This window comes from Aspergillus uvarum (genome assembly GCF_003184745.1).
Source record: "Aspergillus uvarum CBS 121591 unplaced genomic scaffold BO82scaffold_9, whole genome shotgun sequence".
NCBI lineage: Eukaryota > Fungi > Ascomycota > Eurotiomycetes > Eurotiales > Aspergillaceae > Aspergillus > Aspergillus uvarum.
Window position 1 is genome coordinate 86,840 of NW_020291306.1, and position 12,745 is coordinate 99,584.

Genomic DNA, 12,745 nt, shown 5'->3' on the forward strand with positions numbered 1-12,745 from the left:
CCTTTTTTCCCTTCCCTCCCCACTCTTGATCCTCTCTCTGCCTAGTCTCTTCGGATTTGCATTGTCTAGGCACTGTGTGTCGATCCACCCATCAGCTAGAGGGAGAATGCTGAGGTTATGAACCAGGGGTCCTGGTTTGCCGTTGCGCTCAAGGCTCCTCCCAGCGCACCTCGATTACCGTCACATCAACACACCACGCGGTCTCGACGCCTTTCCCCAGGCTATCAACCTGTATCAACCACCAAGCTCGTTGAGGCATGATACACGGGGGCGCTTTCTTCTCTGTTTAGATATCTTCTCTATTTCATTCTTGCCATTTTATTCTTGTCTTATTTTTCTCTTTCTTACGTGCTTATAAATTATCGCCCGTGGAGGACCTTTTTTCTTTTTCCCCTCCCAAACCCGCCCTCTTCTCCTTTTCTCCATCTCCACGACTTGGAACGATCTTTTTCATTGCGACAAACTGCACGCTCTCTACGACCGGATTCGATACCCTACCTGTACTGAGACGAACTCCTCCGCCTTCCACTCCCCCCCCCTGAAATCATCGAGTCGCACCTACCAGATTGACCCGTGTCGCCATACGAAAGCCCAGATCATTGCGATTACGAGCGCGAGGAGCAACAAGGCGCCATGGCTGACTTAGGGGGCCAGCAAGGCCGGAATTACCGGCCTTACGGACACCCCTCTGCCTTTCAACGTGATGCTGCATACTCTGAGATCTTTGGCGGTGCTCCGCCACCGGGACGCTCGCAGACGATGACATCCCAAACTCCCCAGTTCTCTCAAGATCGAGCTCACACGATGTCATCACACGTCCCACATCCACAGATGCAGAGAGGTCCACCGCCGCCCGCACGCCAGATGCAGAATGGATATTCATCGGGGGCTCCGAACGGATACTACCAAGCTTACTCAGGCAGCGCAGCACCTCCGGCTTTCCAGCAGTCTTCTCAGCACCCCGCACGGCCCTACCCCGGACGCTCCGCTTATCCGCAGCCTCAACGGTTGGACTCACGACCGAACACGGGACCACAATACCCAGATCCAAAGGGCTACACTAGGACAATGCCGGCCCATCCCGCCCTGAACTCGGACTCAAACCGGTCACGGTCAATGGCGAAAATGGGTGGGCCCCCAATGTATCAATCCTCTTTGAGCAGCTTCAATCACACTTCTGCCAATGCAATTCGTCAGCAGCAGTACAACGCGGCGGCTCCGATGACACCTCAAGGGCGACCCGTCCCTGAAAGGAATCCGAACGAGCGCGCCATGTCGTTGACCACGTACCCGACGGATCGAGATCACGCCTACACAACAAGCACAGGGCGAGTAATTCCTCCTAGGAGGCAACCATCCGGGCCCCCTAGCCAGCCGCCCGTAAATGGCTACCCACCTGAGCCAACCAGCGCCCAGAATGCGAATGGTAGGCCTCGCCCGCCCAGCGATGGATCCACGAACTCGCGCTCCATGTCAATGGCATCAACCGTTGTGCCGGATCGAACAATGAGCATGCAGAGTACTGTGGCTGGAAAGCCAAGCAATCAACCCGGTCTTGCGCAAAGCAACTCGCGTCGGAGTAAGGTTCCGTTGGTGTATCCAGCTCTGCTCTCGCGTGTTGCCGATGTTTTCCGTGAGCGAATTACGCTCGCAGAACTACAAAAGAACGGACTGTCATATCAGAACGCATTCACCGGTGCCCACGCAGTGGATCTAATCGCACACATCATCAAGACTAATGATCGGAACCTAGCTCTTCTATTGGGCCGCGCGCTAGATGCTCAGAAGTTTTTCCACGATGTGACGTACGACCATCGTCTTCGAGATGCACAGGGCGAACTTTACCAATTTAAGGAGACAATGGGAGAAGAGGCACCAAGCTCGGAGGTCAATGGTGTGTTCACGCTGCTCAGTGAATGCTATTCGCCGACGTGTACACGGGATAGCCTGTGCTATTCCATTGCCTGCCCCAGAAGGCTCGAACAGCAGGCTAGGCTGAATTTGAAGCCGCAGCCTGGGCTACGATCGTCTGCTTCCAAGGGCAGTCTGCACGGCGATGACGATGATAACGATAATCAAAAACTCTGGATCAATATGGTTCCCAAGGAGGTATCAGACAGCATTGATGATCGCGAAAAGAAACGTCAAGAGATCATCTTTGAGATTATGTACACGGAACGTGACTTTGTTAAGGATTTGGAGTATTTGCGCGACTTCTGGATGAGGCCATTGCGGGCTGCGGGAAATGCCACGACCTCACCTATTCCCGAGCATCGGCGTGAGAAATTCATTCGGACGGTCTTCGGCAATTGTTTGGAGGTTTTGAAGGTCAACGGTGGACTTTGCGAGGCTCTGAATGCTCGACAAAAGGAAAGTCATGTTGTCAAGACGGTCGGTGATATCTTCCTTCAGCACGTGCCACGGTTCGATCCGTTCATCAAATATGGTGCCAATCAGCTGTACGGCAAATATGAGTTCGAAAAGGAGAAAGCGTCGAACCCGGCATTTGCGAGGTTCGTAGAGGAAACAGAGCGTCTCAAGGAGTCGCGCAAGCTCGAACTGAATGGTTACCTGACCAAGCCGACCACGCGCCTCGCAAGATATCCACTCCTACTGGAGCAAGTCTTCAAAAACACAGCCGAGGACAGTCCAGACCGCCAAGATATCCCTAAAGCCATTGCTCTGATCAAGGATTTCCTGTCTCGTGTCAACGCGGAGAGTGGTAGGGCTGAGAACCACTTCAACCTGGTGCAGCTCAATGCTGCGCTCAAATTCGGTCCTGGCGATTACGTTGACTTGAAGTTGACAGAGGAGAATCGGCAGATGTTGTCCAAGATGGCGTTCAAGAAAACGCCTACAGACAGCTCTGAGGTTACCGCATATCTTTTCGATCACGCAGTTCTCTTGGTCAGAATCAAGGTTGTCAACAAGCGTGAGGAGTATCGCGTATATCGGAAACCTATTCCGCTAGAGCTATTGGTCATTGCCCAGATGGATGAGGTAATACCCAAGGTGGGGATTCCCAAACGGCCGTCGTCCAGCCTTCTCTCCAACAAGGCTGCAGCAAATCCTCCCACCACTAAGGATGGCCTTCCTATCACCTTCAGGCATCTTGGCAAGGGCGGTTATGAGCAAACGTTGTACGCTACATCAACCACACAACGTCGGAAATTCATCGAATTGGTAGAAGAGCAGCAGCGGAAACTCAGGGAGCGTAATAGCAACTTCTACAACAAGACAGTTCTTTGTGAGAACTTCTTCACATCTGTTAACCGTGTTAACTGCCTTGTTCCCATCGGTATGTTCTATCTTGTCTCAGCCAAAATCCCCATTCTTCATATGCTAACCGCGCTTGGCGTGAATGCAGACGGAGGCCGAAAATTGGTCTACGGCACTGACAGCGGTATCTACCTCTCCGAGCGTTGGCCGAAGGACAAGTCAGCGAAACCCCGGCGTGTCCTTGATGTCAGCCAGGTCACTCAAATAGATACATTGGAGGAGTATCAACTGCTCTTAGTTCTGTCGAACAAGACATTATCCTCTTACCCCATGGATGCGCTTGAGATTCATGAAGGCCAGAACACTATTGCGAAGCGACCTAAGAAGATCCAAGGTCACGCGAACTTTTTCAAGGCTGGTATTGGGCTCGGACGTCATCTGGTGTGCTCCGTCAAAACCTCCGCTTTGTCGACCACCATCAAGGTTTATGAGCCTATGGATAATCTGGCGAAGGGTAAGAAGAAGTCTGCTGTCAGCAAGATGTTCCAGAGTGGACAGGACACATTGAAGCTCTTCAAGGTTCGTACCCTTCCTTCAGATTTTGTTTTTCATCCCGAACTTGGCAGCTAATCATTCGTTTTACAGGAATTCTACATCCCGGCCGAGTCTTCCTCGATTCATTTCCTTCGCTCAACTCTCTGTGTGGGCTGTGCCCGAGGATTTGAGGTCGTCAGTCTTGAAACTACCGAAACACAGTCTCTGCTCGACCAGGCCGATACATCTCTCGACTTCGTTGCACGCAAGGAGAATGTGAAGCCTATTCACATTGAGCGCATGAACGGCGAATTCCTATTGAACTACAGCGACTTCTCATTCTTCGTCAATCGCAACGGATGGCGTGCCCGTCCTGATTGGAGAATCTCCTGGGAGGGCAATCCGAACGCATTTGCGCTTTCTTACCCTTATATTCTCGCCTTTGAGCCCAATTTCATCGAAATCCGACACATTGAAACGAGCGAGCTGGTGCATATTATGACTGGAAAGAACATTCGCATGTTGCATTCGTCGACCCGAGAAGTAAGTCGATCCTCCGTCAGTCGGGTGATTCGAGCATTTGCTGACCTTGTCACAGATTCTTTATGCCTATGAAGATGAATCAGGAGAGGATGTGGTCGCCAGCTTGGATTTCTGGAACAAGCCACAAAACTGAGTTATCAATCAGTAACAACCACCCGAACGGGTGGAAGGGAAGAAGAAGATGCGAGGAGAGACAGTGTCATGTTCTATTTTCATCCCAAGTGTCACTTCTTTTGCTGCGCTTAGAACGGCCTTTGTTTTTATCATCCCGGCCAGCTCAAAAATGGCGAGGGCATACATTCATCCATCTGCGTTACTAAACTTGAACACATTACCCCATTCTCCTTCAGAATCTCTTGCTGCCCGTGACTCTCAGGAGGTCTAGTGCCAAAGATTCTCAATTTTTTTTCTCCTTTCCTTCCTCTAATACCTCCCCATGTCAATTCGTCTCCATCTACCCTGTCTTTGTACCCACCCACCCCCTTGGTCGATTTGGCGTCCCCCCATCCGACCCCGCAAATTCTCTGCCCGACTTGTGTACAATGAAGCGCAAATACCACCTGTTCCTTTTATCCCCATTTTTCACACTTCTCGCACCTTTTTTTTTCTCCTCTTCTCTTCTATCATCTCATCTATCTTATCTATCTTAGTCAAGAACTCCATGCTTCTTGTTCATCCATATGTGGTCCTGCTCGCTGTGATCCGGGGAAGTCGTTACGTAGCTCTCTTCCTCGCGGCTTCCAACTTCCTAAACCCGCGTAAGTTCGCCTATAGCTTTATTTTCCTTTCATGAACTGGTTGTACGCTTTTTTGGGGGGAAAGATTAAAAGAGAGCCTGCTGAGTACCACCCTTGGATTTGGTACAATTGCACCCTCGCTTTCTGTCGCGCAGCAAGGGAGGTATATAAGGTAGTTGAAAGCTCAAAGCCTAGCCCCCCGGGTTCGCTAAGTGAACAAGTTAGCACTGCCGCCTCCGCTCCGCTTGCAAAGTAAGCATTGACCTAGTAACTCTCCGTACAGTACTGTACACCACGCATCCCCCCGCCTTAAATCGGAGCACCAGAATCACTGATTCGCGTTCAGCACAGTGGAACATTCATATCTACAAGGGCCACACTACGCATGTCACGGATGGTGTAAACGCGCAGCAGTCAAATGTGGCAGAATAATAGGCAGTGTGATGTCGGTGGAAACAAGAAGCCACAACATATTTCAGGATATTCGGGCTACAGCTTCCCAACACCTGATTTCGTCTCCCCCCCCCCCCCTCCTCCCTTCGGATCGTGTTAATAGGTAATTATAGGTTTACTATTCAATCCACCGAGCTAAATCTATCTTGAATCAAAGGAAGTTGAATGGTAGTCGGTAGGTACCGAGAGGGAAAATCTACGAACTACCTACCTATCTTCCTACAGCTCGGAGTGAACAATCTAAGTTACCCGATCACCACCTTACCAAAGCCCTAGACATAATGTATTGGGACGGAGACCAAATAAGAGTAAGGGCACGCACGGAGTAGGAAGAGAACCCATGAGTCTGGTTGGTTACTTTGTTTGTTTGGTTGTTTTTGTTTATTGCACACACACATACACACATACAAATAACTCAAATAGAACAACAAAATATAATAAGCTAGTGGAAACGGAAGAGAGAAAAAAAGAAACTACCGGACAAAAGAGGGAATCTTGCTGCGCGCTGCTGACACTGGGACAGGGTTTCATGTGAGGGGAGGGGGAGTCAGAAAAGAAAAAAAAAAAAAAAAGAAAAGAGTAATGATCAAAAGGAACGAGAAAAGCCAGGGACAACGCAACGTTGAAAATTCGAAGCTTTATGCAAATGCTTTCCTCAGTGATAACTGTGAGTGATTAAAAATGATGCTATTCTTCTGACTCCAGACATCTTGCAGCACGGGGGGGTTAGATGATTGGTGGCTCTCGAAAGACGATGTGAAGTTCGAAGGTTGGAAGATTGCAGCCGAAAATATGTCCGTTCCTTTGCCCTTCTTCTCTGTTCTTGTCTGTCTGGTATGGTTTCCAGAGGGGTGGTTGGTGGCGGTGGGAAGGGTAAACAAGAGAGAAAAGAAAAGCCAGAGAGCATTTGTTGTTCCCAGTCATCGTCGTACTAAAACGGAACGTTGCATTTGCCCTCCCCTTTCCCTTGCAGATCAGAAGAAAAACCAGGAAAGCAAAAGAGAAAAAAAGAGAGAGAGAAAAAGCTATTAACGTGAATAAACGGCCGACTAATCTTAACCCCGTAGACAGTTACGACTGCCGCGCCACGGTTCTCATTACAAAGGCACATACGGTATCAGATGTCAATCATGTGGAAACCGTTTTCCATGAGTCCCAGGGATTTCGACGGTTTTCGTTTAGGCATCTCCGTTGGTGACATCGACCTGGCTCTGGCTGGCCTCCCGTGCCATGCGGGCCTCGATTTCCCTCAGCTGGCTTTCGCGAGCCAACAGCTCCTGGCGTTTCTCAGCAATCTCACGCTGCACCTTCAGCTCGATCTCACGGAGCTTCTCCTCCTCACGGCGGAGCTGCTCCTCCTTCAACCTAACGGACTGGGAGGCCAGGTCCTCGGGGTTCATGGAAGAGTCTTGTGTACTGTTGCGGAGGTGTTAGTCGGCGAACGGAGAACACGAATGATGCCAAGGCTAGGAATACGTACGGAGTAGCACCGTCCACGCTCTTGCTGAGCTTCTCGGTACGGTAGTTTTCGTAGAGGAAATCGTGGGTGATCTCCTTCAGATCGGCCAAGTGGCTGTGAAGAAGGGCGCTGCGAACGGCCAGGAAGTCGGAGTGACGAGGGTTTTCGACCTCTACCACACCCCACGGATATTGCCTGGCACGCACCTTCTTGCCATCGATCTCAACCAACTCATCGGAACCAACAATAGCGAATGGCATGAGACCCCGCAGCTCGGCATTCTCCTCCACGGTATCTTCGTCGTCCTCCTCGATGTCGTAGGGGAAGTTGTAGACAGGGATGCGGTAGTGCTCGATATCCTCCATGATCAGCTTCTTCGATTCGGCCTTTTCGGCGGGGGTGAGGGAGTCGGCCTTGCCGATGACGGGGATGACGTTGACACGGGGCGACAGGCGCTTCATCAACTCGATGTCGAGCTCACGGAGACCGTGACCGGTAGGTGTGATGAAGTAAAGGAGGACATGGACACGGTTGTCCCTGAAGCGAGGGTTACGCTTGATCCGAGACTCTTCGGCCAGAATATCATCGTATTGACGCTCAAGGTATCCAACGATTTCCCCAAAGCTGCGAAACGGTCAGTCGTGCACTGGGAGTGGTATTGCGTGCAGCCAGGGCCACCTGCCTTGCTTCGTTGTCAATCTGGTCACCGAAACCGGGGGTATCGACAACGGTAAGGGAGATGCGGGTGCCTTCGTCGTCCAATTCGAGTTCTGTCGAGCTGTGCGTTAGCACCAGCGTTGAAACACTTAGTGTGGTGGGCTACTCACCAACTGTGACAGGCTTGATGCGGACACCCTCCTCAATGTGAGCGTTGGCAGCGTCGTCGGCGTCCTTTGCTTCCAGGACCTTCTTTCCGCAGAGAGTGTTGACGAAGGTAGTGCGTCCTAGGGAGATCGAAACGGGTGGTCAATTTTTGGGACTGGAGAGCGTGACTGCGCGGATTGCAAACGTACCGGTTCCGCTGGCACCACAGACCATCAGACAGAACTGGATACCCTTCTTGACGTTTTTCTTGCGACGGAGCTTGGGCTTGAAGTTAGAGGCGAATTAACCACAGTTGAGACTCAGAGCAGAGTGGAAGCAGCTGACACGATCAAAAATACCTGTGCCCCAAAGCCATTGGAAGAGGGTGGTGGTAGTGGTGGTGGTGGTAATGGCGGGGGTGAGGCAATTCGAGCGGCCGGGCATAGAAAGGGGAAGGATAACAACTTACCGCGCTGAATGAGGAAGACATGGTGGGCTAAAGAAGGGAGGTGGGGGGGAGGGAGGGAGAAAGAAAGAAAGAAGGGAAGATGAGGGTGGAGAGTAGAATTAGAGGAACAGTTTAAGCAAGCGAGTGGAAGGGGTGGAAAGAGGAGGAAGATGAAGTAAAGGAAGGTCGTGGGAAGTAGTGGAGGAGAAAGAGGAGGAGGAGGAGGATGAAGGGAAGGAAGATAGAAGGGGAATGAATGGAGATGGAATGGGATGGGATGGGATGGGATGGTTGTTGCTCGTCTCTCCCCTGAGGAGATGCTCTGGTCTTCCCGTTGTACTGTACAGTACTTCGTACTTACTCTTAGTTGGTCTCCCTTCCCACTGCCGCCCCCCGTCAAACTGGCCGTTGATTAGTGGGTTTAAGGGGGTGGTAAGGCCACCACATCCGGACACCTCAGGCAGAGATACCCATCAGTCTTGTCCCATGACCATACGCTTACCAAAGTTACACTCCCGCAGGACTCCCCTTTTCCCCATCCGGTGGCAGGTAGACCAATCATCACTATCCCAGGTCCTTTTCTCCAGACTGTCTGCGAGTGGTCCACGGTAACTCTGGTACGACCGAGCTCAAGCGCAGTGCAGTGGCTCTTTCCACCACCCCCATCCATGTTCACCCATGGATCACCCCAGGTACGACTCCGAGGTCAGATTTGCTAGTCTGCTATTCGTAGTTTACTAGTTTTACTACTGCCAGGCACTTACTCATTTACACATCTGTCGGTGGTAGGTATGGGGTACTCAAAATGATACTTATATAATTGACCTGTCCGATCCGGAGGCTTTGAGGATCGTCAATAATCAATTATTGTCAGGCGATGCAACTCCTATTTCGCACCCACGGGAAATCAATGGTTCAGCAACTGCGACAGGGTACAGTACCTGACTCCAAGCAGACAAACCGTGAGACCGGTCTGTTTTGCCAGTCCTCAAGTGGCATCCAGATGCCCAATGTGGGCAGTCTTTGTTTTGCAGCCGGACTATCAAATGATTGCTGGGTTTAGTTCAGGGGTTTATGGCCACCAAAAGTTCCGATCGCCGCCGTGGGTCGCTGTGGGCCGCCGTATGCCTTGGGAATTGGGCCTCGGGCTTCTTGCTGCCTGAGGCATTAAAGCCTTTTGCTGATTGATGAAGGCGAATCAAGAGGGCACGCACGCTAGCTACACAGCCAATGTGTCTCTGAGATAGAACGATCTCTTTAGCTGCCTGCCTAGTTTTCGATCTATGTTGAGCTGCGAAGCAGAATGTTGCAAATGGAAGACATTGTATTTCAGACTGCATACCAACTACCAACGAACTCAACATTTTCAGCCTCTCATGCCCCCTCTTCAGGATACAACTTGCCTTGGTCCAGCAGAGCCAAGAAGTCCCTGGTGCGAGCTCCCGTGTCGAGCATCAGCTTTACATTCCCCTCATTTCCCTTCGACGGTATCTTCTGCCTCAGCTTATAGGACACGGATCTCATCTGCCAGACACTAGTGAGCTGAGACTGGGCCTTGACTGCCAGGTGATAGAGCAAATTCGTCTCGCGCTCTGTCAAATTCTCTATCAATGTTTTGGAAGCCTTGTGCTTCTCCAAGAATTTGTCGATGTGATCTATAGTCGGCCCGGGAAATCCCAATCTTGGGGCCAGGAACGCCAGCCAGTCGGCCCGCATGTAGTCTCTTTCATTCAGCAGATTATTATCTGTATCCTTCCACAGCGGCATTTCGGGGATGAGCAAGACTTCCGGTTCAACAGGCGGCTGAGATCCGCCCCAAAAGGAGTCCCATCTAGATTTCAGGAAACCTTTTTCTTGAGGCGGGAAGACTCCTCTCCAGAAGAACCCTTCTTGGATTTTACCGGTGGTTGGGTCTTTGGGGTCTTTGACGCGGGTGAAATTCTTCAGTGCTTCCGGCTGATAGCATAGCACCGGTCCTTGGTTGGCCTCCCGGTACGGTTTGCCGAGAGCATAGGCAACCACGGGATGAATATATTCTTCGGTAGAATAGAGACCCGGATTCAGAGCAACCGGCTCGTTTTTATCATTCTTCCTGAGCGGTTTGTACTGGCCCGGGGTGCGATTGATGGTGCCTGCGAAGCTCATACCGAAGGTCATACTGTCGGGTCGGTATCCCATACCCCAGCCACCATACCCAGTACGATTGTCGGGGTCAGCTTCGTCGTCGTAAGTCTTGCCGTCAACCTTAGCGTAGCTGTAGCTGCGTGCCTTGTCCCATCTTTTGAAAGAGCGCTGCGATAGGTCAAGGATAGTGTTGGTGTATGTTTGGTAGAGACGTGTTAATTCGTAAGACTCGAATTGAAGGTTTGTGTGCTCTCGAACCCGGTCGATCATCCACGCCAGTGACAAGCTCGCCATGGATTCCAGATCTCCCACATGATGCGCAGTCTCCTCACTACCTCCTCCGATATGGATGTGGCATCCCGGGAACCAGCACTGAATCAGTTTGGTCGTGGTGTTGCGGGTCGGAAGGTGCCAAAGTGTCGGACTGAACGGTGCTCGATGATCATCTAGCGCCAGAGCGTGAAAGGCGTGCTTGATCTGTGGGTGCACATCTGTATCATGAAAGCCGTGCTCAGTACTGTTGTAGCTTGTAAAGTCAAACCAAGTATTGTTGGGCAAGCCTAGAGCGCCGACAGTGTCGAAAACACCAACGACTTCAATCGGGACATTCTTGTAAAACCGATCCTCATACTTCAGGCCCGCGGTAGCACCTTTCGAGCCCCCACTCCACGTGTCGATCCACTGGCCAGAGATCTTGTGGGTATTGCAGACAAGGGAAAAATTGTTCTGCCTATTCAACCTTTTCTTGTAATCATCGTACATAGCCCACCAGTCATCCATCATATCCGGCATGCAAATACCCATATTGCAAACCAGGCCGGCCAAGGCTCGGGCTGTGTACGCGCCCCGGGAGAAACCGAAGATGTAAATTTCATCTCCGGGACTCCAATTGTTGACCTAGCATGAAGTTAGGATAGCCCAGGCGCTTGTGATACTAGTTTTCCTGCTTACCAAGAAGTTGTATCCTTCGCAGACATTTTCCTCCAGTCCGCGACCGAACGCGCCCTCCCAAGTCTTCTGAATCCCAGCCATCGTGTTGGCCAGCCAGTTCTGGTCGTCCTTCTTGCTCGTGCCAGTACCTACGCCTGCGTTATAGTAGACAATCTGGTGGACAGCATCTCCCTTATTATCAGCAAGTCCGCAGCGAGCGATGGCACGACTGAGCCTGGCGACATTAGACGGGATGTTCATCTGCCCATGGTTGGACGACTGCCACGATCCATCACAGCAGATAATCAACCGCTTTGGCGGACCCTCGATGCGGAGAGAGCGATCCTTCAGAGTAGTGGTTCCAATCTGCACAAAGGGTTCCGTCCCAATGTTACGGATCTCATTGATGTTGACGGGCGCAGATGCGGGGTCCCCCATGGTTCAAGGGCAGGCTGTTCTGGAGAAATGATTTTTGAACAGACATACCTCGGAGGCAGATCTCGAGGACTGCCTTTTAATTAGCATCTTAAAGAGTTGTGGAGCTGATTCTGCACGAACATGCACTCGCCCCATTGTAGACTATTAGTTAGCGAGCTGAAAGATGGCTCTACGCGGCGTAGCTGCGATTGGTGTCTCTGATTCGTCCTTTTTTATCATTTTTCTTTGCCGAGCGCGGCGATCGACACAGATCGGAAGAGACGTGCGTGAACTTGCGTTCTCCTTCGCTCAGACACTATGAAGGTATGGGGCTGTGTCTGGGTCTGGAGACATGCTGAACGCTGAGTAGTGGTATAATCCATAATAGCTGACGCAGTGTGCACCATCGGCCAGCTGAAGAGATCAGCCACATTTGATGCGTCGGGTGAAGCTATCGCGCGTTACGGCAACTGCAGCCGGCTCGGCACGGCCACCCCCACTCCCGATCTATTCATTATAGAAGCGAGGTCACTCGGGCAGACGCTCAGCCGGTAGGTCATGATGTAAAAGTAGCAGTTAAAAAAATCATAGATTTTGAGTGGAGATATCAAGAGAGATTCTGTGGTGAGTGTATGTGTGTGTGTGTGTGTTGTGTGTGCATCAAAGTGTGAGTTGATGCGAAGTGTCCGGCTCGGCCCGTGTCATTTCCTTTGGAAGGCCGAATCGCTCTCCAAACCACAGCTCAATCAATCCCTGCCAGTACGGTAAGTCATGCAGAAAACTGCAAAGGGCGGGGAATCAAAAGACAGATTCAAATGCAGCATTGTTTCTATTCGGTCAACCCCTCAGTCGAAGGGAATGCCTGCAACACAAACAATGCAAGTATTCTGCCATTGATTATGCCAAAGCACAGACTTCTCATAGGCGATATCCTCGAGTATTCCCAAACATAGAAGTGATCGGTCGCATTGCCATGTGCTCATACAGGATACTTTTATACTTGTATCTCACTACCTGGAGAAACCATATGGCTTGGTTGACTGCCGATTGACTTTATAGAGTCAAGACCATCCTCCA

At 51.1% G+C, this 12,745-nt stretch overlaps 4 protein-coding genes across 4 annotated transcripts; 2 read left to right on the forward strand and 2 right to left on the reverse strand.

Moving 5' to 3' along the window:
- The first annotated feature begins 377 nt into the window (after nt 1–377).
- rom2 (putative Rho guanyl nucleotide exchange factor (Rom2)) lies at nt 378–4,581 on the forward strand. The gene is made up of 4 exons (XM_025630681.1): nt 378–3,298; nt 3,368–3,798; nt 3,865–4,296; nt 4,352–4,581. Exons 1-4 carry the CDS (start codon nt 634–636, stop codon nt 4,427–4,429), a joined length of 3,606 nt encoding a protein of 1,201 aa, XP_025494956.1. The 5' UTR covers nt 378–633; the 3' UTR covers nt 4,430–4,581.
- On the forward strand, nt 4,551–5,173 carry BO82DRAFT_210273 (uncharacterized protein). Its single transcript, XM_025630680.1, has one exon. The coding sequence runs from the start codon at nt 4,733–4,735 to the stop codon at nt 5,087–5,089; it is 357 nt and encodes a 118-aa protein (XP_025494957.1). The 5' UTR covers nt 4,551–4,732; the 3' UTR covers nt 5,090–5,173.
- Nucleotides 5,174–6,500: 1,327 nt separating this feature from the next.
- On the reverse strand, nt 6,501–8,271 carry aspA (putative septin AspA). Its single transcript, XM_025630682.1, has 5 exons — nt 7,959–8,271; nt 7,773–7,889; nt 7,628–7,715; nt 6,967–7,569; nt 6,501–6,902 (listed from the first exon to the last, which is right to left on the reverse strand). The coding sequence occupies exons 1-5, from the start codon at nt 7,981–7,983 to the stop codon at nt 6,665–6,667; spliced, it is 1,071 nt and encodes a 356-aa protein (XP_025494958.1). The 5' UTR covers nt 7,984–8,271; the 3' UTR covers nt 6,501–6,664.
- An 827-nt stretch (nt 8,272–9,098) lies between these two features.
- BO82DRAFT_429713 (T6SS phospholipase effector Tle1-like catalytic domain-containing protein) lies at nt 9,099–11,689 on the reverse strand (the record flags this gene model as incomplete). Its single annotated transcript, XM_025640563.1, has 2 exons — nt 9,099–11,218; nt 11,273–11,689. The coding sequence occupies 2 exons, from the start codon at nt 11,687–11,689 to the stop codon at nt 9,572–9,574; spliced, it is 2,064 nt and encodes a 687-aa protein (XP_025494959.1). The 3' UTR covers nt 9,099–9,571.
- Between the last annotated feature and the right edge of the window lie 1,056 nt (nt 11,690–12,745).

Excerpts from the sequence above, each read along its gene's own strand:
- rom2 (XM_025630681.1), top strand. The coding sequence starts at position 634 with ATGGCTGACTTAGGGGGCCAGCAAGGCCGGAATTACCGGCCTTACGGA. Across the intron at positions 3,299-3,367 it reads TAACTGCCTTGTTCCCATCG|ACGGAGGCCGAAAATTGGTC; the intron begins GTATGTTCTATC and ends GCGTGAATGCAG. Across the intron at positions 3,799-3,864 it reads ACACATTGAAGCTCTTCAAG|GAATTCTACATCCCGGCCGA; the intron begins GTTCGTACCCTT and ends TTCGTTTTACAG.
- BO82DRAFT_210273 (XM_025630680.1), top strand. The coding sequence starts at position 4,733 with ATGTCAATTCGTCTCCATCTACCCTGTCTTTGTACCCACCCACCCCCT.
- aspA (XM_025630682.1), bottom strand. The coding sequence starts at position 7,983 with ATGGTCTGTGGTGCCAGCGGAACCG. Across the intron at positions 7,890-7,958 it reads CTGTGGTGCCAGCGGAACCG|GACGCACTACCTTCGTCAAC; the intron begins GTACGTTTGCAA and ends CGATCTCCCTAG. Across the intron at positions 7,570-7,627 it reads CAGATTGACAACGAAGCAAG|CTTTGGGGAAATCGTTGGAT; the intron begins GCAGGTGGCCCT and ends ACCGTTTCGCAG.